The sequence below is a fragment of the Taeniopygia guttata genome, chromosome 22, assembly GCF_048771995.1.
Source record: "Taeniopygia guttata chromosome 22, bTaeGut7.mat, whole genome shotgun sequence".
NCBI classification, from domain to species: domain Eukaryota; kingdom Metazoa; phylum Chordata; class Aves; order Passeriformes; family Estrildidae; genus Taeniopygia; species Taeniopygia guttata.
The window spans coordinates 1,921,533-1,946,668 of NC_133047.1; the positions used below are offsets into that span (position 1 = coordinate 1,921,533).

At 60.6% G+C, this 25,136-nt stretch overlaps 4 protein-coding genes across 10 annotated transcripts; 2 read left to right on the forward strand and 2 right to left on the reverse strand.

Moving 5' to 3' along the window:
* Positions 1-3,972: 3,972 nt before the first annotated feature.
* Positions 3,973-12,449, reverse strand: REEP4 (receptor accessory protein 4). 3 transcript variants are annotated; one of them, XM_072917657.1, is made up of 8 exons: positions 11,237-12,449; positions 10,170-10,242; positions 8,956-9,032; positions 8,734-8,854; positions 6,337-6,450; positions 6,156-6,264; positions 5,921-6,057; positions 5,653-5,841 (listed from the first exon to the last, which is right to left on the reverse strand). In XM_072917657.1, exons 1-8 carry the CDS (start codon positions 11,266-11,268, stop codon positions 5,776-5,778), a joined length of 729 nt encoding a protein of 242 aa, XP_072773758.1. In that variant the 5' UTR covers positions 11,269-12,449; the 3' UTR covers positions 5,653-5,775. The 3 variants fall into 3 exon arrangements, with proteins under 3 accessions (XP_041576438.2, XP_072773758.1, XP_072773757.1); XM_041720504.2 differs by having other exon boundaries at positions 3,973-6,057; XM_072917656.1 differs by having other exon boundaries at positions 5,703-5,841; positions 5,921-6,264.
* A 1,109-nt stretch (positions 12,450-13,558) lies between these two features.
* Positions 13,559-21,016, reverse strand: LGI3 (leucine rich repeat LGI family member 3). Of its 5 annotated transcripts, none has more exons than XR_012051733.1 (9): positions 20,600-21,016; positions 18,713-18,784; positions 18,542-18,613; positions 17,751-17,822; positions 17,593-17,664; positions 16,344-16,513; positions 16,085-16,249; positions 14,830-15,996; positions 13,559-14,540 (listed from the first exon to the last, which is right to left on the reverse strand). XR_012051733.1 is itself a non-coding variant. In XM_030289781.4 (8 exons), exons 1-8 carry the CDS (start codon positions 20,794-20,796, stop codon positions 15,179-15,181), a joined length of 1,638 nt encoding a protein of 545 aa, XP_030145641.4. In that variant the 5' UTR covers positions 20,797-21,016; the 3' UTR covers positions 13,559-15,178. The 5 variants fall into 5 exon arrangements, 1 of the variants encoding a protein (XP_030145641.4); XR_012051732.1 differs by having other exon boundaries at positions 13,559-14,705; XR_012051731.1 differs by having other exon boundaries at positions 13,559-14,755.
* Positions 13,607-15,258, forward strand: LOC140680447 (uncharacterized). Its single transcript, XM_072917655.1, has 2 exons — positions 13,607-14,390; positions 14,497-15,258. Exons 1-2 carry the CDS (start codon positions 13,657-13,659, stop codon positions 15,101-15,103), a joined length of 1,341 nt encoding a protein of 446 aa, XP_072773756.1. The 5' UTR covers positions 13,607-13,656; the 3' UTR covers positions 15,104-15,258.
* A 359-nt stretch (positions 21,017-21,375) lies between the features above and the next one.
* SFTPC (surfactant protein C) lies at positions 21,376-23,406 on the forward strand. Its single transcript, XM_032752328.3, has 5 exons — positions 21,376-21,748; positions 21,849-21,998; positions 22,127-22,267; positions 22,340-22,450; positions 23,067-23,406. The coding sequence occupies exons 1-5, from the start codon at positions 21,527-21,529 to the stop codon at positions 23,166-23,168; spliced, it is 726 nt and encodes a 241-aa protein (XP_032608219.3). The 5' UTR covers positions 21,376-21,526; the 3' UTR covers positions 23,169-23,406.
* Positions 23,407-25,136: the final 1,730 nt, after the last annotated feature.

Genomic DNA, 25,136 nt, shown 5'->3' on the forward strand with positions numbered 1-25,136 from the left:
AGTGCCGGGGGGGACCCGGCGGTGCCCGATGCTGCCGGGCGCTGCCGGCCCCGCATCGCTCCGCTCCTTCCCGAGGAGAACGAGCGGCCCCGGCGAGCCCCGGTGCGGGGGCACGGTGCCCGTCCTGTGCCACCCCCGGCCCCCCTCCGCGTGCCCGGGACTCCCGGTTACCGGCTTCAAATACCTTGATGGCATTAAAAGCTCACCCCGGGGCCGAGGGCTTAGGACGGCAGCCAGGGACACGGCGGCCCGATGCCACCTGAAAGTGCCAACCTAGAAAAACCCACCGGCAAAACCCACCTGGCAAAACCCACCTGGCAGTGCCCACCTGGTAAAACCCACCTGGCAAAACCCACCCGGCAAAACCCACCTGGCAAAACCCACCTGGGAAAACCCACCTGGCAGTGCCCACCTGGTAAAACCCACCTGGCAAAACCCACCTGGCAAAACCCACCTGGCAGAACCCACCTGGTAAAACCCACCCGCAAAACCCACTTGGCAGTGCCCACCTGGCAAAACCCACCTGGCAGTGCCCACCTGGGAAAATCCACCTGGCAAAACCCACCTGGCACTGCCCACCTGGTAAAACCCACCTGGCAAAACCCACCGGCAAAACCCACCTGGCAAAACCCACCTGGTAAAACCCACCTGGTAAAACCCACCTGGCAAAACCCACCTGGCAGTGCCAACCTGGCAAAACCCACCGGCAAAACCCACCCGGTAAAACCCACCCACAAAACCCACCTGGCAGTGCCCACCTGGCAAAACCCACCTGGCAGTGCCCACCTGGCAAAACCCACCCGGCAAAACCCACCTGGCAGTGCCCACCCGGCAAAACCCACCTGGCAGTGCCCACCTGGTAAAACCCACCTGGCAAAACCCACCCGGTAAAATCCACCTGGTAAAACCCACCCGGCAAAACCCACCCGCAAAACCCACCTGGCAGTGCCCACCCGGCAAAACCCACCCGGCAAAACCCACCTGGCAAAACCCACCTGGCAAAACCCACCTGGCAGTGCCCACCTGGCAGTGCCCACCTGGCAAAACCCACCTGGCAAAACCCACCTGGAAAAACCCACCTGGAAAAACCCACCTGGAAAAACCCACCTGGCAGTGCCCACCTGGCAAAACCCACCTGGCAAAACCCACCTGGCAAAACCCACCTGGCAGTGCCCACCTGGCAAAACCCACCTGGCAAAACCCACCTGGCAAAACCCACCTGGAAAAACCCACCTGGCAGTGCCCACCTGGTAAAACCCACCTGGCAGTGCCCACCTGGCAAAACCCACCTGGCAAAACCCACCTGGGGGTCCCCCCATTCCTGGCCTGCCCGGCGTTTTGGAGTGGGACAGGGGGGTCCAGGGGGGTCCCCCCAACTCCAGCACCCAAATCCTGCCGGGGATTTGGGGTGGGACAGGGGGGATCCCCCCACTCACAACACCCAAACCCTGCCCGGGATTTTGGGGGGATCCCCCCACTCCCAACACCCAAACCCTGCCCGGGATTTTGGGGGGATCCCCCCACTCCCAACACCCAAACCCTGCCCGGGATTTTGGGGGGATCGCCCCACTCCCAACATCCAAACCCTGCCCGGGATTTTGGGGGGATCCCCCCACTCCCAACATCCAAACCCTGTCCGGGATTTTGGGGGGATCCCCCCACTCCCAACATCCAAACCCTGCCCGGGATTTTGGGGGCATCCCCCCACTCACAACATCCAAACCCTGCCCGGGATTTTGGGGGGATCCCCCCACTCCCAGCACCCAAACCCTGTCCGGGATTTTGGGGAGGGCTGTGCCACCCCGCCCGGCCCCTCCTCGGCTCCCAAACGCGGGGTGGGCACACGGATCTGCCAAAATTGGGCACCAAACCTCCTCCTTCCTTCCTTCCTCCCCCCTCCTGCCGAGCGCTGCTGGCGTGCCTCAGTTTCCCCGAGCTGACCCCGCACCCCCTTTTTGGGGCGCCCACGCGTGTTAACCCAGCTGGGAGCACCCCGGGGTGCAAGAACCCCCCGAGTTTGCCCCTCCGCAGCTTTCCCCGGGCCGTATCCTCGGAGGAACCGCGCTGCCTAAGCGGCTTTGGGGGGATTAGAGGCACCCCCGGGCCCGCGGTGCCCACCCGGCCTCCCCCCGCTGCTGCGGTAATTAATTAATTTGTCCCGGGCTAATCCCGCTCCTGCCACCTCATCTGCCCCGCACGGCCCGGCCCGGCCCGGCCCGGTGCCCCGGGGGAGAGGGCAGCGATGGTGGCACCGGGGGGATGGCTGCAGAGTCACCCCGTGTCACCCCGTGTCACCCACCCACCGTGTCACCCACCCACCGTGTCACCCACCCACCGTGTAACCCACGCCCCGTGTCACCCACCCCCCGTGTCACCCTGGTGTCACCCACCCACCGTGTCACCCACACCCCGTGTCACCCACCCACCGTGTCACCCACCCCCCGTGTCACCCCGGTGTCACCCACCCACCGTGTAACCCACACCCCGTGTCACCCACCCCCCGTGTCACCCACTCCCCGTGTCACCCACCCCCCGTGCCACCCCCCGGGAAGGAGTTGGGGACTTTTGGGAATTTCAGGAATTTGGGGGATTTGGGGAATGCCACCCGCGGGTCCGGGGGACAGGAAGGGGCTGTAAAAGTGACCGTGAGGAGCAAAGGGGGGGAAAACCCCCCAAAAAAAATCATTTCCAGCGAGAAAATGGGGTCAGGGAGATTCCTGGAGGAGTTGGGGGATGTTATCCGGGATTTTGGGATCTGAAATTTGGGGGGGAACCACTGGGAGATTCCTGGAGGAGTCTGGGGATGTTATCCGGGATTTTGGAATCTGAAATTTCAAGGAAAGCCCCTGGGAAATGCCTGGAGGAGTTGGGGGATGTTATCCGGGATTTTGGAATCTGAAATTTCAGGGAAAGCCCCTGGAAAATGCCTGGAGGAGACTGGGGTTTTTATTCGGAATTTTGAAATCTGAAATATGGGGGAAAGGCCCTGGGAAATGCCTGGAGGAGTCTTGGATGGATCCCTGAGGGTACCAAAGGAAAATATCTCAGGAAACTTTCCTGGAGCTGTTGGGGGATTTTATCCGGGATTTTGGAACCTCAAATTTCAGGGAAAACCCCTGGGAAATGCCTGGAGGGAGTCTTGGATGGATCCCTTACTCCAAAGGAAAATAAAAATCTCAGGAAGATTCCCTGGAGGAGTCTGGGGATGTTATCCGGGATTCTGGAACCTCAAATTTCAGGGAAAACCCCTGGGAAATGCCTGGAGGAGTCTGGGGTTTTTATTCGGAATTTTGAAATCTGAAATATGGGGGAAAGGCCCTGGGAAATGCCTGGAGGGAGTCTTGGATGGATCCATTCTTCCAAAGGAAAATAAAAATCTCAGGAAGATTCCCTGGAGGAGTCTGGGGATGTTATCCGGGATTTTGGAGTCTGAAATTTCAGGGAAAGTCCTTGGGAAATGCCTGGAGGAGTCTTGGATGGATCCCTGAGGGTACCAAAGGAAAATAAAAATCTCAGGAAACTTTCCTGGAGGTGTTGGGGGATTTTATCCGGGATTTTGGAACCTCAAATGTCAGGAAAAACCCCTGGGAGATTCCTGGAGGATTCCTGAGGGTGCAGCTTCCTCCAAAAGAAAAAATCTCAGGAAATTTTTCTGGAGGAGTCTGGGGATGCTATTCAAGATTTTGGAATCTGAAATTTCAGGGAAAGCCCCTGGGAAATGCCTGGAGGAGTCTGGGGTTTTTATTCGGAATTTTGAAATCTGAAATATGGGGGAAAGGCCCTGGGAAATCCCTGGAGGGAGTCTTGGATGGATCCCTTCCTCCAAAGGAAAATAAAAATCTCAGAAAGGTTCCCTGGAGGAGCCCTGAGCTGTACCGGGATCATGGGTGCAAACCCCGGGAGAGGCCCTGGAGCTGTCCCAGATGGATTCCAGACTTTCCTCCAGGAGAAAAAAATCCAACCAGGGACAACTCCCACTTCCCAAAGTTCAGGATAAAGTTTATTTTTCCAGGTACAATCCCTCCTTTTCGGAGAGGGGAATGTTAAAAGGCTCCCGGGGCACCGGGAATGGTGGAATGCCGTGGGGAAGGCACAGGAGGTGGGGGGAGCTGTAGTGTTCGTGGCGTGGGGTGGGGGAAAACGGGGGGTCAGACCCCACAGGAGAGGTGCCAGCACCCAGCTGGGGGGTCTGGGATGGGGGAAATGAGCTGCTCCCCCCTCCTCGAGGGGCCACGGGGAAGGGATTTAGGGTGGGGGGATCCCCAGGGGTGCAGGAGGCACCCAGGGGTGCAGGAACCACATCAGAGATGGAGGAGCCACCCAGGGGTGCAGGAGCCACCCAGGGGTGCAGGAGCCACCCCAGAGATGGAGGAGCCACCCCAGAGGTGCAGGAGCCACCTCAGACATGAAGGAGTCACCCAGGGGTGCAGGAGCCACCCCAGAGATGGAGGAGTCACCCAGGGGTGCAGGAGCCACATCAGGGGTGCAGGAGTCACCTCGGGGGTGCAGGAGACACCTCGGGGGTGCAGGAGACACCTCGGGGGTGGAGGAGCCACATCAGGGGTGCAGGAGCCACCTCGAGGGTGCAGGAGTCACCCCAGAGATGGAGGAGCCACCCCAGAGGTGCAGGAGGCACCCAGGGGTGCAGGAGTCACTCCAGAGGTGCAGGAGACACCCCAGAGGTGCAGGAGGCACCCAGGGGTGCAGGAGCCACATCAGGGGTGCAGGAGCCACCCCAGAGGTGCAGGAGCCACCCCAGAGATGGAGGAGCCACCCCAGAGATGGAGGAGCCACCCCAGAGGTGCAAGAGCCACCCAGGGGTGCAGGAGCCACATCAAGGGTGCAGGAGCCACCTCAAAGAGCCACATCAGAGATGGAGGAGCCACCCCGGGGGTGCAGGAGCCACCTCGGGGGTGCAGGAACCACTTCAGGGGTGCAAGAGCCACCTTGGGGGTGCAGGAGGCACTTCAGACATGGAGGAGTCACCCAGGGGTGCAGGAGCCACCCCAGAGATGGAGGAGCCACCTCGGGGGTGCAGGAGCCACCTCAGACATGAAGGAGTCACCCAGGGGTGCAGGAGCCACATCACAGATGGAGGAGCCACCTCGGGGGTGCAGGAGTCACCCAGGGGTGCAGGAGCCACCTCGGGGGTGCAGGAGCCACATCAGAGATGGAGGAGCCACCTCAGGGGTGCAGGAGACACCCAGGGGTGCAGGAGCCACCCCAGAGATGGAGGAGCCACCCCAGAGGTGCAGGAGTCACCCCAGAGGTGCAGGAGGCACCCAGGGGTGCAGGAGCCACCTCGGGTGTGCAGGAGCCACCTTGGGGGTGCAGGAGTCACCTCGGGGGTGCAGGAGCCACCCCAGAGACGGAGGAGCCACATCAGGGGTGCAGGAGCCACCGCGGGGGTGCAGGAACCACTTCAGGGGTGCAGGAGCCACCCCAGAGATGGAGGAGCCACATCAGGGGTGCAGGAGTCACCCCAGAGGTGCAGGAGGCACCTCGGGGGTGCAGGAGGCACCTCAGACATGAAGGAGTCACCCAGGGGTGCAGGAGCCACCCCAGAGATGGAGGAGCCACCCCAGAGATGGAGAAGCCACCCCAGAGATGGAGGAGCCACCCCAGAGATGGAGGAGCCACCCCAGAGGTGCAGGAGGTACCTCGGAGGTGCAGGAGCCACCCTGGGGACACAAGGTGCCACCCTGGGGACACAAGGTGCCCCAGCTCCCTCCCGGTGCCCCAGCACACCCCCCTGGCCGAGGATTCCCGGGAATTTCAGCCGTCCTGCTCCTCCAGAGCCGCTCTTGTCCTGGCGCGGCTGCGCAGGAGCCGGGAGGAGCCCTGGGCAGGAGAAGGGACACTCAGGACACCCCCTGACGTGTCCCATGTCCCCACCGCGCGTCCCCCGCTGTCCCCTCACCTCCTTGGCCGGGTTTTTCTGCAGGGTTCTCAGGGCTGGGGGACAGGGGGACAGGGCTGGGGGACAGGGGGACACCCGTGGGTGCGACCACAGCTCCTCATCCTCATCCTCCGACCCGCTGGAATAGCTGCTGTAACCTGGGGACAGAGGGGACAGAGGGGACAGAGGGGACAGCCCAGCTCGGGCACGGCCCTGCAGGGTGACAGGGGGACACGGTGCCACCCCGGCTGCTCACCCAGAGGGTGGCTCTGCTGCTCCTCCGGGCACGGCAGGTCCTGCTCGGGCAGGCAGCGCAGGTCCTGCAAGCTGAAACTGCGCAGCCGCCCGGCCAGCGCGCCCTGGCTCTGCAGGGGGACACAGATCAGACCCCAGCCCAGGGGATGTCACCCTACGGGGGGGATGTCACCCCCGGGTACCTTGGTGGCCGCCTGGACGGCGGCGGTGGCCGCCAGGTTGAGGCCCCGCTTGCCCAGGCGCAGAGCGGCCTCGTAGCCCCGCTGGCGGGCACGCAGCAGGAGGGCATCCAGCTCCTGGGGACAGAGGGGAGCTGGTGGCACTGCGGGGTGGTGGCCCGGGGCATTGTCACCTCTGGGGCATGGCCATGTCACTGCCAGGGCACTGTCACCTCCACAGTGCATCACCGTGTCCCAAATGCCGCGTCCTGGGGCACTGTCACCTCCCAGGGCACTGTCACCTCCCAGGGCACTGTCACCGTGTCCCAAATGCCATGTCCTGGGGCACTGTCACCTCCTGGGCAATGCCATGTCCCTCAGCATTGTCACCTCCCAGGGTATTGTCACCTCCCAGGGCACTGTCACCCCCCCCAGTGCATCACCGTGTCCCAAATGCCATGTCCCTGGGCATTGTCACCTCCCAGGGCACTGTCACCTCCCAGGGTATTGTCACCTGCCAGGGCAATGCCATGTCCCTCAGCATTGTCACCTCCCGGGCAATGCCATGTCCCAGGGCATTGTCACCTCCCAGGGCACTGTCACCCCCAGGGCATTGTCACCCCACATCCCTGAGCTCTGTCACCCCCCAGGGCATTGTCACCCCCAGGGCACTGTCACCCCACATCCCTGAGCTCTGTCACCCCCAGGGCACTGTCACCCCACATCCCAGAGCACTGTCACCCCCAGGGCATTGTCACCCCCAGGGCACTGTCACCCCACATCCCTGAGCACTGTCACCCCCCAGAGCACTGTCACCCCCAGGGCACTGTCACCCCACATCCCTGACCTTTGTCACCCCCCAGGGCATTGTCACCCCACATCCCTGAGCACTGTCACCCCCCAGGCCATTGTCACCCCACATCCCTGAGCACTGTCACCCCCAGGGCATTGTCACCCCACATCCCAGGGCATTGTCACCCCCAGGGCATTGTCACCCCACATCCCAGGGCTCTGTCACCCCCAGGGCACTGTCACCTCACATCCCAGAGCACTGTCACCCCCCAGGCTACTGTCACCCCACATCCCAGAGCACTGTCACCCCCAGGGCACTGTCACCCCACATCCCTGAGCACTGTCACCCCCAGGGCATTGTCACCCCACATCCCTGAGCTCTGTCACCCCCAGGGCACTGTCACCCCACACCCCAGAGCACTGTCACCCCCAGGGCATTGTCACCCCACATCCCAGAGCACTGTCACCCCCAGGGCATTGTCACCCCCAGGACACTGTCACCCCACATCCCTGAGCTCTGTCACCCCCCAGGGCACTGTCACCCCCCAGGGCATTGTCACCCCCAGGGCACTGTCACCCCACATCCCAGGGCACTGTCACCCCACATCCCTGAGCTCTGTCACCCCCAGGGCACTGTCACCCCACATCCCAGAGCTCTGTCACCCCCAGGGCACTGTCACCCCACATCCCTGGGCACTGTCACCCCCAGGGCACTGTCACCCCACACCCCTGAGCTCTGTCACCCCCAGGGCACTGTCACCCCACATCCCTGAGCACTGTCACCCCCCCGGTCATTGTCACCCCACATCCCTGAGCACTGTCACCCCCCCGGTCATTGTCACCCCACATCCCTGAGCTCTGTCATCCCCAGGGCATTGTCACCCCCAGGGCACTGTCACCCCCACGTCCCAGAGCTCTGTCACCCCCAGGGCATTGTCACCCCACATCCCTGAGCACTGTCACCCCCAGGGCATTGTCACCCCACATCCCTGAGCACTGTCACCCCCAGGGCATTGTCACCCCACATCCCTGAGCACTGTCACCCCCCAGGGCATTGTCACCCCACATCCATGAGCATTGTCACCCCCCAGGGCATTGTCACCCCACATCCCTGAGCACTGTCACCCCCAGGGCATTGTCACCCCCAGGGCTCTGTCACCCCCAGGGCACTGTCACCCCACATCCCAGAGCTCTGTCACCTCCAGGGCATTGTCACCCCACATCCCTGAGCTCTGTCACCCCCCAGGGCACTGTCACCCCACATCCCAGAGCTCTGTCACCCCCAGGGCACTGTCACCCCACATCCCAGAGCTCTGTCACCCCCAGGGCACTGTCACCCCACGTTCCTGAGCTCTGTCACCCCCAGGGCACTGTCACCCCACATCCCAGAACACTGTCACCCCTAGGGCATTGTCACCCCACATCCCAGAGCTCTGTCACCCCCCAGGGCACTGTCACCCCACATCCCTGAGCTCTGTCACCCCCAGGGCACTGTCACCCCACATCCCCGCAGACCACCCCCAGCCCATCTCGGGGGGCTGCGTGCCCAGGCCGGGCAGGGCCGGGCAGGGCCGGGCAGGGCCGGGCAGGGGGCACCCCCACGGCCCCGGGGATGTCCCCAATTGTCACCTTCTCCCTGCGGGCCAGCGCGGGGTGCAGGAAGCGGCGGTAGAGCAGCCCGGCCCCCCGCGTGTACGGGGACAGCAGCCACAGGACAAAAGCCATCTTCAGCTCGTAGTAAAAGGGCAGCCTGGGGGGGACAGGCGGGAAATGGGGGGCTCTGAAGGCACCCCCCGAGCCCCCCACGCATTTGGGGGGTGTGGGGATGGTCGGTGACCCCCCCAGGCTCACCAGGAGATGAGGAGGTCGGTGAAGGTCTCGGTGGCCATGAAGAGAGAGAAGACGATCCAGTACATCATCCACCGCACCTGGGGGCACCGGGAGAAAGGGGGGCTGGGAAAGGGGTGACCCCAAAAAGGGGGCTGGGAATGGGAAAAGGGGGCTGGGGATGGGAAAAGGGGGGTTGGACCCCTAAAAGGGGAGTGGAGACTGGGAATAGGGGGCTGGAGACTGGGAAAAGGGGGGTTGGACCCCAAAAAGGGGGTGGGAATGGGAAAAGGGGGCTGGGGATGGGAAAAGGGGGGGTTGAAGACCAAAAGGGGGAGTGGGGACTGGGAAAAGGGGGCTGAACCCCTAAAAGGGGGGTGGAGACTGGGAATAGGGGGCTGAACCCCAAAAAGGGGGTGGGAATGGGAAAAGGGGACTGGGGATGGGAAAAGGGGGAGTTGGACCCCAAAAGGTGGGTGGGGATGGGGAAAAGGGGGCTGGGGATGGGAAAAGGGGGCTGGGGACTGGGAAAAGGGGGCTGGACCCCAAAAAGGGGGTGGGGACTGGGAAAAGGGGGTGGGAATGGGAAAAGGGGGCTGGGGATGGGAAAAGGGGGGTTGGACCCCAAAAGGGGGCTGGGGATGGGAAAAGGGGGGGGTTGAAGACCAAAAGAGGGAGTGGGGACTGGGAAAAGGGGGCTGGGAATGGGAAAAGAGGGGTTGGACCCCAAAAGAGAGGGTGGGGACTGGGAAAAGGGGGCTGAACCCCGAAAAGGGGTGTGGAGACTGGGAAAAGGGGGTGGGGACTGGGAAAAGGGGGGTTGGACACCAAAACGGGGGGTGGGGACTTGGAAAAGGGGGTGGGAATGGGAAAAGGGGGCTGGAGACTGGGAAAAGGGGGGGTTGGACCCCAAAAGGGGGCTGGGGATGGGAAAAGGGAGGATTGAAGCCCAAAATGGGGGGTGGGGATGGGAAAAGGGGGGGGTTGAAGACCAAAAGGGGGAGTGGGGACTGGGAAAAGGGGGCTGAACCCCAAAAGAGAGGGTGGGGACTGGGAAAAGGGGGGTTGGACCCCAAAAAGGGGGCTGGAGACTGGGAAAAGGGGGGGGTGAACCTCAGAAAAGGGGGCTGAACCGCAAAAGGGGGGGCTGAACCCCAGAAAGGGGGGCACTGGAGCCCGGGGGAAGGGGCAGAGGGGGCACGGGATGCCAGGACGGGACCCCCCAGCCCCCCACTCACGTATTCGCGGATGTTTTTCGTCTTGACGGCCTTGTAGGAGGCGTAGGCCGGGTAGAGCAGCCCGAAGAGCAGCCTGGAAGGTGGGGAGGGGGTCAGGCAGCACCGGCACCGGGAACCGGAGAGAGATCCGGGACACCGGGAACCAGCACAGAGCTCCGGGACACCGGGGACCGGCACAGCCCCTGCTCCGGGCTGGGAGCACCCCGGAAAACGGGGGGACATGGAGGAAATGGGGGGACTGGGAAAAATGGGGAGACACGTCAGAAAATGGGGACATGGAGGAATTGGGGGGACAGGGCAGAAAATGGGGGGACAGGGCAGAAAATGGGGACATGGAGAAAATGGGGACACGGAGAAAATTGGGGGGACAGGGCAGAAAATGGGGGGACACGGGGATAATGGGGAGACAGGGGATAATGGGGGGACAGGGCAGAAAATGGGGGGACAGGGCAGAAAATGGGGGGACAGGGCGGAAAATGGGGGGACCCGCAACCCCCCCGGATGGGGCAGGGCCTCCTCCAGGGGACCCCCACCCCTGGGTGATGCAGGGGACCCCCAAACTCCTGGGTGATGCAGGGGACCCCCCCCCCCCACCCCTGGGTGATGCAGGGGACCCCCAAATCCTGGGTGATGCAGGGGACCCCCCCCCCCATCCCTGGGTGATGCAGGGGACCCCCAAACCCCTGGGTGATGCAGGGGACCCCCCCCGGGTGATGCAGGGAACCCCCAAACTCCTGGGTGATGCAGGGGACCCCCCCCCACCCCTGGGTGATGCAGGGGACCCCCCCACCCCTGGGTGATGCAGGGGACCCCCAAACTCCTGGGTGACGCAGGGGACCCCCACCCCTGGGTGATGCAGGGGACCCCCAGCCGTGCCCACCCCCCCAGCAGCAGCTCACGGACCCATTTTGGGGGGGCGCCACGTTTTGGGGAGGGGGTGTTGGTTACCCGCATACAGAAATTTGGGGTTCACCCCCCCAAATCCCCCATGAATTGAGCACGGGGGGGGTGCGGGGATTGGGGGGACCCCCAAACCACCCCCCCCCCTTACACCGCCCCCCACTCACTCAACGACCCGGCTGAGGATCCAGGACACCATGGTGCGGCCGGGGCGGTGCTGGGCCCCCCCGGAGCCCCCAAATCCCCCCAAATTCGCCCCAAATCCCCCCAAATTCCCCCGAACCCCGAGGGAGCGAATCCCAAAAGTTGAAAGTTGCAGCAACGGCGCGGCGCATGCGCAGTGCGGGCCCCACCGGCCGCTCTTAAAAGGGCAATGCCTTAAAAGGGCAACGCAGCTTCTTAAAAGGGCAATGCCTTAAAAGGGCAACAGGGCCTCTTAAAAGTGGGACCCACGTGTGGAGAGGTGAGTCGCAGCTTAATAAAATAAAATAAAATAAAATAAAATAAAATAAAATAAAATAAAATAAAATAAAATAAAATAAAATAAAATAAAATAAAATAAAATAAAATAAAATAAAATAAAATAAAATAAAATAAAATCTTTTTATAAATTCCCTAATTCTATGAAATATCAATATATTTATGTAATATATAAACACATAAATATATTAATATGCATTGATTAGGTATTATAGATTATATATTAATGTAGATATCGTCTATAATACATAATTATGGATGATATAATAATGCATATATCGCCTATAATACATAATTATAGGTGATCTATTAATGTATATGTCATCTATAATATATAATCAATATGTATGAATCTACTTGTATATTTATATATTATATAATAAAATTATTTTTTATATATTATATGGATATATTAATATATTTTACAAAAATTAATATTAAATATATAATAATATATATTACATATATAATAAAAATTTATTATATATTATATATAATATTGTATATTATATATTATGTATTATGTGTTATTATGCATCAAACACCACTACATTAATACACAATATATTTATATCGATGCTTCCAGCAGCGCTCCTTCTGCTCAGAAATCCTTTCCCTGCCGGGGAAACTGAGGCAGAAGCCGCCCACCGTGCCCTGAGGCTGCCTGTTACCTGCAGAGGATCTTTAATTAGTTTTGCTGTTAATTGTTGGCTTTTCACATGCATAATTATCCAGCTGGGAAAGGATTCCCTGGAAAACCAGTCCAGCAGGGACTGTGCTGCCTGGGGAAACAGCTCCCAGTGCCCCCAAAAATGAGGAATTCCCTCTCCCGGGGCCATGGAATGTCGGGTGGAGAGGGCACCGAGGTTGGCTGAGGTTTCTGCTGGAAAAAAACCCCAAGTTCAGGGCCAGGAACACCCAAAAATGTGGAATTCCCTCTCCCCGGGGCCATGGAATGTTGGATGGAGAAGGCAGCAAGGTGGGCTGAAAGTTTTCCTGGAAAAAAGCCCCACGTGCACCCAAAAATGTGGAATTCCCTCTCCCCAGGGTGGCAGAATGTTGGGTGGAGCAGGCACCAAAATGGGAGAAGGTTTCTGCTGGGAAAAACCCCAAGTGCACCCAAAAATGTGGAATTCCCTTGGCTGAGGTTTCTGTTGGAAAAAAAAACCAAGATCAGGGCCAGGAGCACTCCAAAAATGTGGAATTCCCTCTCCTGGGGCAGCAGAATGTTGGGTGGAGCAGGCACCAAAATGGGGGAAAGTTTCTGCTGGGAAAAACCCCATGAGAACTCAAAAATGAGGAATTCCCTCTCCCGGGGCCATGGAATGTCGGGTGGAGAGGGCACTGAGGTTGGCTGAGGTTTCTGCTGGAAAAAACACCAAGATCAGGGCCAGGAACACCCAAAAATGTGGAATTCCCTCTCCTGGGGTGAGTAGAATGTTGGGTGGAGCAGGCACCAAAATGGGAGAAGGTTTCTGCTGGAAAAAACCCATGAGAACCCAAAAATGAGGAATTCCCTCTCCCAGGGCCATGGAATGTCGGATGGAGAGGAAACCGAGGTTGGCTGAGGTTTCTGTTGGAAAAAAATCCCAATGCAGGACCAGGAACACCCAAAAATGTGGAATTCCCTCTCCCTGGGGCCATGGAATGTTGGATGGAGAAGGCAGCAAGGTGGGCTGAAAGTTTTCCTGGAAAAAAGCCCCACGTGCACCCAAAAATGTGGAATTCCCTCTCCTGGGGCAGTAGAATGTCGGGTGGAGAGGGCACCAAGGTGGGAGAAGGTTTCTGCTGGGAAAAACCCCATGAGAACCCAAAAATGAGGAATTCCCTCTCCCTGGGGCCATGGAATGTTGGATGGAGAGGAAACCGAGGTTGGCTGAGATTTCTGCTGGAAAAAACCACCAAGTGTATGGTCAGGAGCACCCAAAATGCGGAATTCCCTCCCCCCAGAGCCACAGGATGTCGGGTGGAGCGGGTCCCCCGTGGCTGGAAGGACACACGGGCAGGGCTGGGGGTCACAGTGAGTTTATTGGGGGGTTTGGTGGGCACGGACACCCCGCTGGCACGCTGGGTCCTGCCCGGCCGCGGGCACGGGGAGCTGCTGGGCATGCACGGAGAGGGACGGGAGGGGCTGGCCTGGAGCATTCCGCTGTCCGCCACTGCATCCACCCCGGAGAATCCTGGAGCACCCCAGCCTCATCCTCATCCTCATCCTCATCCTCATCCTCATCCTCATCCTCATCCTCATCCTCCCATCTGCATCCACCCCGGAGAATCCTGGAGCACCCCAGCCTCATCCTCATCCTCATCCTCATCCTCATCTCATCCTCATCCTCATCCTCATCCTCATCCTCATCCTCATCCTCATCCTCATCCTCATCCTCATCCTCATCCTCATCTTCCCATCTGCATCCACCTCAGAGCATCCTGGAGCATCCTCAGTATCCTCAGCATTCCATCTGCATCCTTGGAGCATCCCATCATCATCATCACCATCCTCATCCTCCCATCTGCATCCACCTCGGAGTATCCTGGAGCATCCTCAGTAACCTCAGCTTTCCATCTGCATCCTTGGAGCATCCTGGAGCATCCCATCATCATCCTCATCCTCATCTTCATCATCCCATCTGCATCTGGAGCATCCTGGAGCATCCCATCCTCATCCTCATCATCCCATCTGCATCTGGAGCATCCCATCATCATCATCACCATCCTCATCATCCAATCTGCATCCACCTCGGAGTATCCTGGAGCATCCTCAGTATCCTCATCATCCCATCTGCATCCTTGGAGCATCCCGGAGCATCCCATCCTCATCCTCATCATCCCATCTGCATCCTTGGAGCATCCCATCCTCATCCTCATCCTCATCATCCCATCTGCATCCTTGGAGCATCCCATCCTCATCCTCATCCTCATCATCCCATCTGCATCCTTGGAGCATCCCGGAGCATCCCATCATCATCCTCATCCTCATCATCCCATCTGCATCTGGAGCATCCTTGGAGCATCCCATCCTCATCCTCATCCTCATCCTCATCCTCATCCTCATCCTCATCCTCATCCTCATCCTCATCCTCATCCTCATCCTCATCCTCCCATCTGCATCCTTGGAGCATCCCATCATCATCCTCATCTTCATCATCCCATCTGCATCTGGAGCATCCTGGAGCATCCCATCCTCATCCTCATCATCCCATCTGCATCTGGAGCATCCTGGAGCATCCCATCCTCATCTTCATCCTCATCCTCATCCTCATCCTCATCCTCCCATCTGCACCCACCTCGCAGCACCCCATCCTCCCCGGGGCATCCCACCGCATCCACCTTGGCCATCCCATCCACTTTGGAGCATCCCAAAGTCCCTCATCCCAAAGTCCTGGGAACGCCCCCACCCCTCCCGCCACATCCCTGCCCGCTGTCCCCCCTCCTTTCCTGCCACCATCTCCCAGCAGACAGAGACACCCCCAGACCTTCTCCACCCCCCCAGGGTGTCCCACAGGGAGAAACCGGGAGCGCCGTGGGGGAAACTGAGGCACCGTGGGGCTGGGTGAAGGTGAAGGGCTGGGCCAGGCGGTGGGACAAGGGGTGGTGGGCACATGCGTGTCCGGCGGCTCTCGGGGTGCCGGCTAGAGGCTGAGGTCCACCACCACGTGCCGGTACACCAGCGTGTTGGCCTTGAAGCTGGGCGCCAGCAGCAGCTGCACGTCGGCCGCCGGCACGGCCCGGAAGGCGCGCGGCGCCTGCACCGACAGCTCCTGGAACTTGGCGAACTTCTGCTTCTCCTCTTCCCACAGGTAGACGTGGGTGAAGGAGAAGTCGCTGCCCAGCGCCAGGTACCGCCGCTGGCCCACGGCGAAGGGCTGCATCACCATGGAGCCGCGCGACGGCAGCGTCTGCACCTCCACGAAGCGCTGCCCTTCCCAGCGCACCACCTTGGAGTCGCCGATGTAGCGGCTGAGGCACAGGAACTGCTCCCGCTTGGCCCTGAAGTGTTTGACCATCTGCACGTCCAGCATCTCGCCCACCTCGCCCTGCGGCACGAATTGCTTCTGCGCCCGGCTCCACTGGTAGATGACGGGCGCCTGGGAGCTGCTGGAGATGATCAGCCGCGGTTTGCCGTCGTTCTCCACGTACTCCACGTCGGTGTCGCGGTGCCAGGCGTGGAGGGCTTGGTGGGAGTAAAACCCGTTCTGGTTGAGGCGGTAGAGGCTGGTGGAGCCCGCCTTGGAGCTGTCGGCGATGACGAAGTACCAGTCGCCCTCGATCTGGAAGGCTTCGATGTCGTTGGGCTTGCGGATCTTCTGGCTGTCGATGTCCTGGATCTTGATGAACTTGTCCACGGCCGTGTCCCAGCGGTAGATGTAGGAGCCACCAAAGAGCTGCGCCACCACCACGTAGAGCTGCTCCTGCGCCACGATGGGCTTGCAGTGCACCGCCGAGTGAGCTGGCGACAAAAAAACCGTGTCACGCCGGGGCCGGTCCCGTCCCGCTCACCCCAAAGCCGGGAGGGGACCCCCAGCCCGATTCCTCACCGGGGATGCGGTCGAAGTCGCGGAGTTTGCGCTCCACGTAGTCCCACTTGAGGATGGAGCAGCTGCTGGCGCTGGGCTGGGCCAGGGCCACGTACAGGTCGCTGGCGTAGGTGAAGGGCTCGGCCGACACCGCCTGGAAGGGCAGGACCTGGTGCATCACGAAATCTGGAGCAGGGAGAGGTGGCAGCGAAGGTCTGAACACCCAGGAGTGAGGTGACAGGTGACGGGTGGCAGGTGACAGGTGACGGCAGTGCCTTACCCGTGGTGATGCACTGGAAGTCACCGAGCGCCAGGTCCCGGATCCGCTGTCCCTCGAGCTGCCCGGGGCTGCTGCAGAAGACGGCGGGGACCGTGGTGTTGGTGCTCTCCAGCCACTCCACCAGCCACTTGATCTTGCAGTCACAGGCCAGCGTGTTGCCACGGAGGTCCCTGCCGGGGATGGCACCAAGTCACCCCCAGCACCCACCAGGGTGTCACCCCCTCCCCAGCTCAGTGTCCCAGGGTTGTCACCGAGTCACCCCCAGCACCCACCAGGATGTCACCCACTCCCCAGCTCAGTGTCCAGGGTTGGCACCAAGTCACCCCTGGCACCCCCAGGATGTCACCCCCTCCCCAGCTCAGTGTCCTGGGTTGTCACCAAGTCACCCCCAGCACCCCCAGGATGTCACCCCCTCCCCAGCTCAGTGTCCCAGGTTTGGCACCGAGTCACCCCTAGCACCCACCAGGATGTCACCCCCTCCCCAGCTCAGTGTCAGGGATGGCACCGAGTCACCCCTGGCACTCACCGGGATGTCACCCCCTCCCCAGATCAGTGTCAGGGATGGCACCGAGTCACCCCTGGCACTCACCGGGATGTCACCCCCCCCCAGCTCAGTGTCCCAGGTTTGGCACCGAGTCACCCCCAGCACCCCCAGGATGTCACCCCCTCCCCAGTTCAGTGTCCTGGGTTGTCACCAAGTCACCCCCAGCACCCACCAGGATGTCACCCCCTCTCCAGCTCAGTGTCAGGGATGGCACCAAGTCACCCCCAGCACCCCCGGGATGTCACCCCCTCCCCAGCTCAGTGTCAGGGGATGGCACCAAGTCACCCCCAGCACCCACTGGGATGTCACCCCCTCTCCAGCTCAATGTCCAGGGATGGCACCGAGTCACCCCCAGCACCCACCAGGATGTCACCCCCTCCCCAGCTCAGTGTCAGGGATGGCACCAAGTCACCCCTGGCACTCACCAGGCTGTCACCCCCTCCCCAGCTCAGTGTCCAGAGACATCACCGAGTCACCCCCAGCACCCACCAGGATGTCACCCACTCCCCAGCTCAGTGTCAGGGTTGTCACCAAGTCACCCCCGGCACCCACCAGGATGTCACCCCCTCCCCAGCTCAATTCCTGAGGGTCCCTGCCAGGGATGGCACCGAGTCACCCCCAGCACACCGCACCCTGCCCGAGTGCCAGCCCCTGGGATGTCACCCTGTCCCCAGCCCCATGTCCCCAGCGCTGTGGCAGCCTCACAGGTCACTCAGGATGTCCAGAGGCTTGAAGAGGTCCCGTGGCAGCGTCTGCAGGTTGTTGTTGGCCAAGGACCTGGGGACGAGAAGTGCTGTGAGGTGACACATCCGTGACAGTGCTGAAGGCGCAGGGCCACCCCCCAGTGTCCCCTGGGTGCTCACAGGTGCGTCAGGGACTTGAGCCCGCGGAACGTGGCCTTCGAGAGGGCCTGGATGTCGTTGTTCTCGATGAACCTGCAACAGGAGCGGACAGTGACGGAGCCACCCCGGGTGCCCTCCCTGTGCCCTCCTGGGGGAGTGCAGGGCATCCCTCTGGCTGCCCTGGGACCCTGGCAGGGGTCAGGAACCCCCCTGGACAGAGCCCCCAGAGACACTGGCTGTGATCTCTGTCCATGGAAAAGAGTTTTCAATCTCACAGGATCAATTACCAGCTCTGAGTGTTTGATATCAGTAATAATTAAGTGTGGCACGGGTGCAAAAGTAAAATTTTAGGATTCTAGATGAGGGGTCCAAAGGGGACAAGATGGAGGAAATTGGGTGTGCCTTGTCCTTTTTCTCCTTCTTCATGCCCTCCATGTTTCACTGTGGGGTTGGCATTTTTCTGTTGGTTCAGGCTGGGGACACACTGTCCAACGTAGGTGACAGATATTGGCACGTTATTGTAAATCCAGCACAGGTAGTTTGTGGTATTTAATGTTTGTACCATCCCACTGAGGGCAGAGCCCCACACGCTGCCCTGCAGGACAGAGCTGCGGCAGGGCAGCAGAACATGTTAGAGATAAACAGAATAAACAACCTTGAAACCAGCACAGACCAATTATGGCTTCTTCTTTAGCAACAGAACAGAAAGAAACTTTTCACAATCTCAGAATCACCAATGCCACAGATTCCAACACCCTCCCTGTGCCCTCCCTGTGCCCGCTGTGCCCGTGCCCTGTCCCCGGGTCACCCACAGGTACTGCAGGTGCGAGAGCCCGGCGAAGGCGTTGTCCCCAATCAGCGAGAACTTGTTGGAGTTGAGGAGGCTGCAAAGAGAAGGGGGGAGGCGTCAGCGGCGGGGCTGGGCAAGGTGGGCACCGAGGTGGGCACCGAGAGGGGCACCGAGAGGGGCACGGGGCACCTACAGGAACTGCAGGGAGGGGATGTGGGCGAAAGCCGCCTCGCGGATCTCCGTGAAGGCCGCGTTGACCATGGTCCTGCGGGAGAGACGGAGCTGCGGGAGGGGGCACGGCGGCAGCCTGGCACTGCCACCCCCGCGCCCCCAGCGCGGGCTCTGGGTCACCCGCCACCCGCCCGGGGTGCTGGCACTGGCAGAGGGACCCGGCAGCCAGCCTGGCCAGCGGGGACATGGAGGGGACAAACCGCGGGGTGTTGGCACCCATGACAGGCTGCCCACGCATGGCACGGGGCCATGGGCACACACACGTGTGTGAACACACGGGAATGGGGGTGTGAGTGCATACACACAGTGTAACACACATGAATAGGTGTGTGAGTACATACACACAGGTGTAACACGCACAAATACGTGTGTGAGTACATACACACAGTGTAACATGCACAAATGGGTGTGTGAGTACATACACACAGATGTAACACACATAAATAGGTGTGTGAGTACATACACACAGTGTAACACACATAAATAGGTGTGTGAGTACATACACACAGTGTAACACGCACAAACAGGTGTGTGAGTACATACACACAGCGTAACACGCACAAAGATGTGTGTGAGTACATACACACAGTGTAACACACACAAATAAGTGTGTAAGCACATACAGACAGGTATAACACACACAAACAAGTGTGTAAGCACACACAAACAGATGTTATACACACAAACGAGTGTGTAAGCACATACAGACAGTGTTACACACATAAATGAGTGTGTAAGCACACACACACAGTGTAACACACACAAACGAGTGTGTAAGGACACACACACAGTGTAACACACACAAACGAGTGTGTAAGCACACACAGACAGATGTAACACACACAAACGAGTGTGTAAGCACATACAGACAGTGTTACACACACAAACGAGTGTGTAAGCACACACACAGTGTAACACACACAAACGAGTGTGTAAGCACACACACACAGTGTAACACACACAAACGAGTGTGTAAGCACATACAGACAGGTGTAACACACACAAACGAGTGTGTAAGCACACACAGAGTGTAACACACACAAACAAGTGTGTAAGCACACACACACAGTGTAACACACACAAACGAGTGTGTAAGCACACACACACAGTGTAACACACACAAACGAGTGTGTAAGCACACACACACAGTGTAACACACACAAACGAGTGTGTAAGCACATACACACAGTGTAACACACACAAACGAGTGTGTAAGCACACACACACAGTGTAACACACACAAACGAGTGTGTAAGCACACACACAGTGTAACACACACAAACGAGTGTGCCAGCACACTCACAGTGCCAACACCCACATCCACCACACTCCCCCGTGCCAGGCTCGGGCCCACAGCCCTGTCCCCCATCACGCCCCCTCGGGGACACGGTGGCCAAGGTCACCGGGTGGCCAAGGTCACCGCCGTGTCCCCCGCGCCAGCTCCGCTCCCCGGGGTGGCGGCGGGGACGGGCTGCGGCCCCGCTCCCTTTGGCACCGCCGGGCGGCTGCGGCCGCCAGCACCGCAGGACACGGGGACACGTCCCGGGCTGTCCCCAACCTCCCCCAGAGCCCCCGCGGGGCTGTCGCTGCCCCTCCAGGACAGCCAGCAGCCCCTGCCAGCCCTGAGATGCTGCTGGCGTGTGACACTGTCCCCACCGCTGTCCCCACCGCTGTCCCCGCCGCTGTCCCCGCCGCTGTCCCCACCGCTGTCCCCGCCGCTGTCCCCGCCGCTGTCCCCGCCGCTGTCCCCGCCGCTGTCCCCGCCGCTGTCTCCACCGCTGTCCCCACCGCTGTCCCCACCGCTGTCCCCACCGCTGTCCCCACCGCTGTCCCCACGCCGGCTACTCACAGCGAGATGACCTCGGGGGGCAGGTTTTTGGGCACGGCCTTGGAGTCCACGCAAAAAGCCGTGTCGCGGGTGCAGGAGCAGCTCGGGGGACACGGGGGAGGCCGCGGGGGCCGCCGCCCCTCCGCCGGCAGCCAGAGGCAGGCCAGGGCGAGGAGGAGGAGGAGGAGGAGGAGGAAGAGGCGAGCGGGGAGCTCCATCGCGCCCTGGCCTGATCCCTGCTCGGTCCCGGCAGCTGCTCCCAACGCCGCTGTGGCCGGGAGAGGTGGAAAAACCTTTTTTTGGTGGTTTTTTATCTCTCTTGTTTTTATTCCCCCGAGGATGTCAGGGTGGAGGAGAAGCGGCGGAGGCTGCCTGACCCGCGGCTCTGCAGCGCATCATGCCCGGTGCTGCGGGAGGGAGGGAGGGGAGGAGGGAGGGGAGGAGGGAGGGATGCGGCTGAGTGACATCGCCAGCATCCCCGTGCACGCGTGTCCGTGCGCGCGTGTCCCCGGCAGCCACCAAACTCGGGGTTCCACGCCGCGGGGACGGGCTGCTTTTGGGGTGGGCAGAACTTGGGGGGACAGCACAGGGGTGATGCCCCCGCGGTGGCTCCCCCAGCTCGGCGCTGCGGCGCTGCCCGTGCCAGCTCCTTCCCCTGCCCGCTGCGGCCGCAGCACGCCGGGCAGCGATCCACGCCGCCCCGGGCACCCGGCCGTCCCTGGCACCCATCTCCCCCATGCCAGGCGTCCATCTGCGCCGGGCCTGGCACGGAGCCCGCGGGAACAATGAGTCCAGCCAGCTCCTTCCCCGTCCCGGGGGGGGCTCGCACAGCTGCCCGTGCAGAACCAGGGGTGCAGCCCCCCAGCCCCCACTGGGACCCCTCCTGCCGCACTCCCGGGCTGGGTGTGGAGGGCGGGCGCTGCCCAGTGTTTGCCTTGGCACCCGCAAATGGCACGGAAGGGCCCTCCGGAGGTTTTTTTGTCCCCTCCCTGGCTCTTGTGCGCGCTCAGCAAACAGCACAAGCGGCGCTCGGCAGCTGGAGTGGCCCCAGCCTTCCCCGGCCACCCGGGATCCTATAAATGCCCCCGGGCCCGCGCTGGCAAAGGGACAGGAGCGCACGGGGAGATGGACGACAGCTCCAAAGAGGCGCTGATGGAGGAGGCACCTCCGGTAAGGAGCACCCACCACCCACTCTGGGCGTGGGGCTGAGCCCCCGCTGCCCCCCGGTGCTGGCGGCTCAGCCGGGCGCTCCCCCGTGTCCCCCCACCAGAGGTACACGGAGTCCCCGCGCCTGCCCTGCATCCCCCACGAGCTCAAGAGCCTCTTGCTGATGGTGGCCCTCGTGGTGGTGGCCCTCGTGGTGGTCAACGTCACCTTCCTCCTGCTGGGGCTGCACCTCAGCGAGTCACACGCCGAGACGGTGAGGGCAGGAGGGCAGGAAGGGACCGCGGTGCCACCGGCTCCGGGACGGGGTGGGGACGGCACCGCGGCTTTGTAGGGACGGGGTTCAGCCCCCGCAGAGCTCCCTGAGCCATCTCCCCCCGGCAGGTGCTGCGAATGACCATCCACGGGCTGGATGGCGACGGGACCCCGCAGCAGCTCGCCATGAGCAAGAAGGAGCGGAGCGGGACGTTCGCGGTGCGGGACGGGCACAACGCCACGGCCGCGGTGGTGTACGACTACAGCAAGGTGCGTGGGGAGCGGGAGCGGCGGGGCGGCCCCGGGGCCGTGCCGGGCTGAGCCGGCTCTGTCTGCCCACAGCTGCTGCTGGGATACAGGTCCTGGAGCCGCCGCGCCTGCCTCATCACCCGCCTGGACAAGGACAACTTGCCGGGGCTGGACGCTGTCACCGAGACCTTCCAGCGGCGGCAGGTGAGCGGTGAGCGCTGAGTGAGAGAAGCCGAGCTGGGCCCAGCGCAGCCCAACCCCTGGGAAATGTGGGGCTGGGGGTTTGTCCCCTCTGGAGGGGACACTGTGGCTGCCGAGAATTGTAAATGCAGGAGAAGCCAATGGGAAGAAATGGCGATGTCTGACTCAATTCAGAAGGCTGAATTATTTCTTTATTATAACTATGTTAAAATGCATTAATATACTATATAAAAGGAGGATACTAAAACTACACACTACTTTCTCTAACTCTGACACAACTTGTGACCCTCTGTGAGAGTCCAGCCCCAGTGGGTTGGATTGGGTTGGGTTGGGTTGGGTTGGATTGGATTGGATTGGATTGGATTGGATTGGATTGGATTGGGTTGGATTGGGTTGGATTGACCATCAGGCTCACACAATCCTCACCAGAATCCAACCCAGCACTCACCCCAGGTAAACAATTCTCCAAACACATTCCACATGGGAAAAACAAGGAGCAGAAACAGAAATTATTTTCTCTTTCATTTCTCTCCGTGCACCCCTATGAAAAATCCTGAGAGGGAGAGAAACGTGCTGCCGCAGCCGAGGGTGGCAGCTCTGTCCGTGCTCTGTCCTGCAGGATGAGGACGTTGGGGACAAGGCCGTGCCCCTGGCTGACCGCTCCATCCTGGGCACCACCATCAACATCCTCTGCAGCGCCGTGCCCGTGTTCTGGGTGTAGCAGCAGCTCCCAGCGGGATGGGACAGCGACACGGGGATGTCGCCGTCCCCCAGGAGGGATAGCCGGGAATGTCTCCTCCTCCTCCTTGTCCCCATCCTGGGGACAGCCACCCCGCCACGGGGCCGCTCCATCCACTGTCGCTTGGCACCGCGGCTTTCCCACGGATCTCGCCCTAAAAAAATGTGGGATTTGCTTTGGGATTTGCTTCTGACTACAAAGTAAAGCCTGTGCCTCCGCCTCCAAGTGTGCTCGTGCCCTTCCTGGGTGCTGGGGACAGGGACACGGTGTCCCAGGGGTGTCCCTTTGTGGGGTGCAGGGTGAGGAGGGGAATCCCTCATGTTGGGAGGGATCAAACACGGGGAGGCAGCAGCAGAAGTGCACACGATGCTCCCATTGTCCCCATTCGTGCCCTCCTATTGTCCCCAGCTGTGCCCTCCTATTGTCCCCAGCTGTGCCCTCCTATTGTCCCCAGCTGTGTCCCCCCATTGTCCCCAGCTGTGCCCTCCTATTGTCCCCACCTGTGCCCTCCTATTGTCCCTAACTGTGCCCTCCTATTGTCCCCAGCTGTGTCCCCCCATTGTCCCCAACTGTGTCCCCCCATTGTCCCCAGCTGTGCCCCCCAGTTTGGAGGATGAGGGTGAGGAGGAAGGAGCAACCTCTGCTCCTCCAGACCTTCAGGACAAGCTCCCAACCCCGTCCCCTCCTCGTGCAGGTGGGGACAGAGGGACCGTGCCACGTCCCCAGTGGGACCCGAGGGTGACCCACAGCCACCACGAGCCACCTGCTCCAGCTCCAGCTCCCCCAATTCCCATCCCCACATCCTCATCCTCTCCCTTTTCCCACCCATTCCAGCCCCTCCTTGCCCCCCTCATCAGCTGGGAGCAACCTCGGGGGCCACTTCTGAAAAACACTGAAAAACACTGAAAAAACACTGAAAAAAAAATGGAAAAAACACTGAAAAAACACTGAAAACACTGAAAAAAACCCACTGAAAAACAGAGGGGCAGCATGGCTGGGAGGGGGAAAAGAGACCCCTGCAAATGGGTTTGGTCTTTCCAGAGTTTCAAACTCGATATTGTCCCCAAAATCACTGCAGGGGTCACAGCTCTGGGGGGTGACGCTTTGCTGGGAACAGGAGGGACATGGCACATCTCCATGTGTTGCTCAGAGCCAGCAGCTCTGCTTCCCAAAAAACCCTGACCCTGATAAGGAGCTGGGTCAAGAGGGTGCCATGGGCCAGGAAAGGTGATAAGGGCTCCCATGGTGACAGAACAAACAGCCAGGAGCCACTCAAGGGACTCTGGTGGCCCTTGACACCCTGGGAAAAGAGGCAGCGTTCACCCCCCCAATTGGTATTGTGGGTTTTGGGGGTCTCAGGGGTGGCTGGAGGGGTCCCAGGTGCATGAGGGGCTCATGGATGGGCACAACCAAAGCCCAGCAGTGTCCCCCTCCCACCTGAGAGGGACATGCCAGAGCTGAGACCCCCTCACCCCAAAAAAATCCACACTGTGGGCACCCGTGCCAGCCCCAAATGCCACCAGCAGTGATGTCCAAGGAGGAGGATGTCCTCAGGAGGAGGAATGAGGGTCAGGGACACTCCCCACGCCTTGGTGACCCCGTTCCCACCCCATCCCTGCGGGTTACGGGAAATTTTTAATGTCCTCTTTGTCCCTCACCACACCAAGCAGCTGCAGGTGCCCGAGCTGGCAAAGGGACACGGGCCAGCTCTCGCCCCGGGTGCAGCCACAGCCGGATGCTCCACCCTGGAGGGTTTGTTTTGGCCCTGCCACCTCTCTCCTGGGCAGCAGAGAAGTCCCCGTGCCTGGGGACAAGGGTCCTTGAGCCGGTGCCCTCGGAGCCTCTTGAGCAGCAGGTTCCCAGGGGGATCCAGCTGGGAGTGGGCGCTCAGCAAACACCAGTGGAGTGGCTCACATGCCAGGGCCTGGCTGCACCCCGGGGCCACCAAAC

Bases quoted from the DNA above. Each gene is read 5' to 3' on its own strand.
- LOC140680447 (XM_072917655.1), top strand. From the start codon at position 13,657: ATGCACGGAGAGGGACGGGAGGGGCTGGCCTGGAGCATTCCGCTGTCC. The intron at 14,391-14,496 runs GGAGCATCCCAT...TTGGAGCATCCC, and splicing joins ATCATCCCATCTGCATCCTT to GGAGCATCCCATCATCATCC.
- SFTPC (XM_032752328.3), top strand. From the start codon at position 21,527: ATGGCACGGAAGGGCCCTCCGGAGGTTTTTTTGTCCCCTCCCTGGCTC. The intron at 21,999-22,126 runs GTGAGGGCAGGA...TCCCCCCGGCAG, and splicing joins GCGAGTCACACGCCGAGACG to GTGCTGCGAATGACCATCCA. The intron at 22,268-22,339 runs GTGCGTGGGGAG...GTCTGCCCACAG, and splicing joins TGGTGTACGACTACAGCAAG to CTGCTGCTGGGATACAGGTC.
- REEP4 (XM_041720504.2), bottom strand. From the start codon at position 11,268: ATGGTGTCCTGGATCCTCAGCCGGGTCGTTGA. The intron at 9,033-10,169 runs GTGAGTGGGGGG...CGGTGCCCCCAG, and splicing joins CGAAAAACATCCGCGAATAC to GTGCGGTGGATGATGTACTG. The intron at 6,265-6,336 runs GTACCCGGGGGT...GTCCCCCTGCAG, and splicing joins CCGTCCAGGCGGCCACCAAG to AGCCAGGGCGCGCTGGCCGG.
- LGI3 (XM_030289781.4), bottom strand. From the start codon at position 20,796: ATGGAGCTCCCCGCTCGCCTCTTCCTCCTCCTCCTCCTCCTCCTCCTC. The intron at 18,614-18,712 runs GTAGGTGCCCCG...TTCTCTTTGCAG, and splicing joins ATCCCCTCCCTGCAGTTCCT to CCTCCTCAACTCCAACAAGT. The intron at 16,250-16,343 runs GTAAGGCACTGC...TCCCTGCTCCAG, and splicing joins CTTCCAGTGCATCACCACGG to ATTTCGTGATGCACCAGGTC.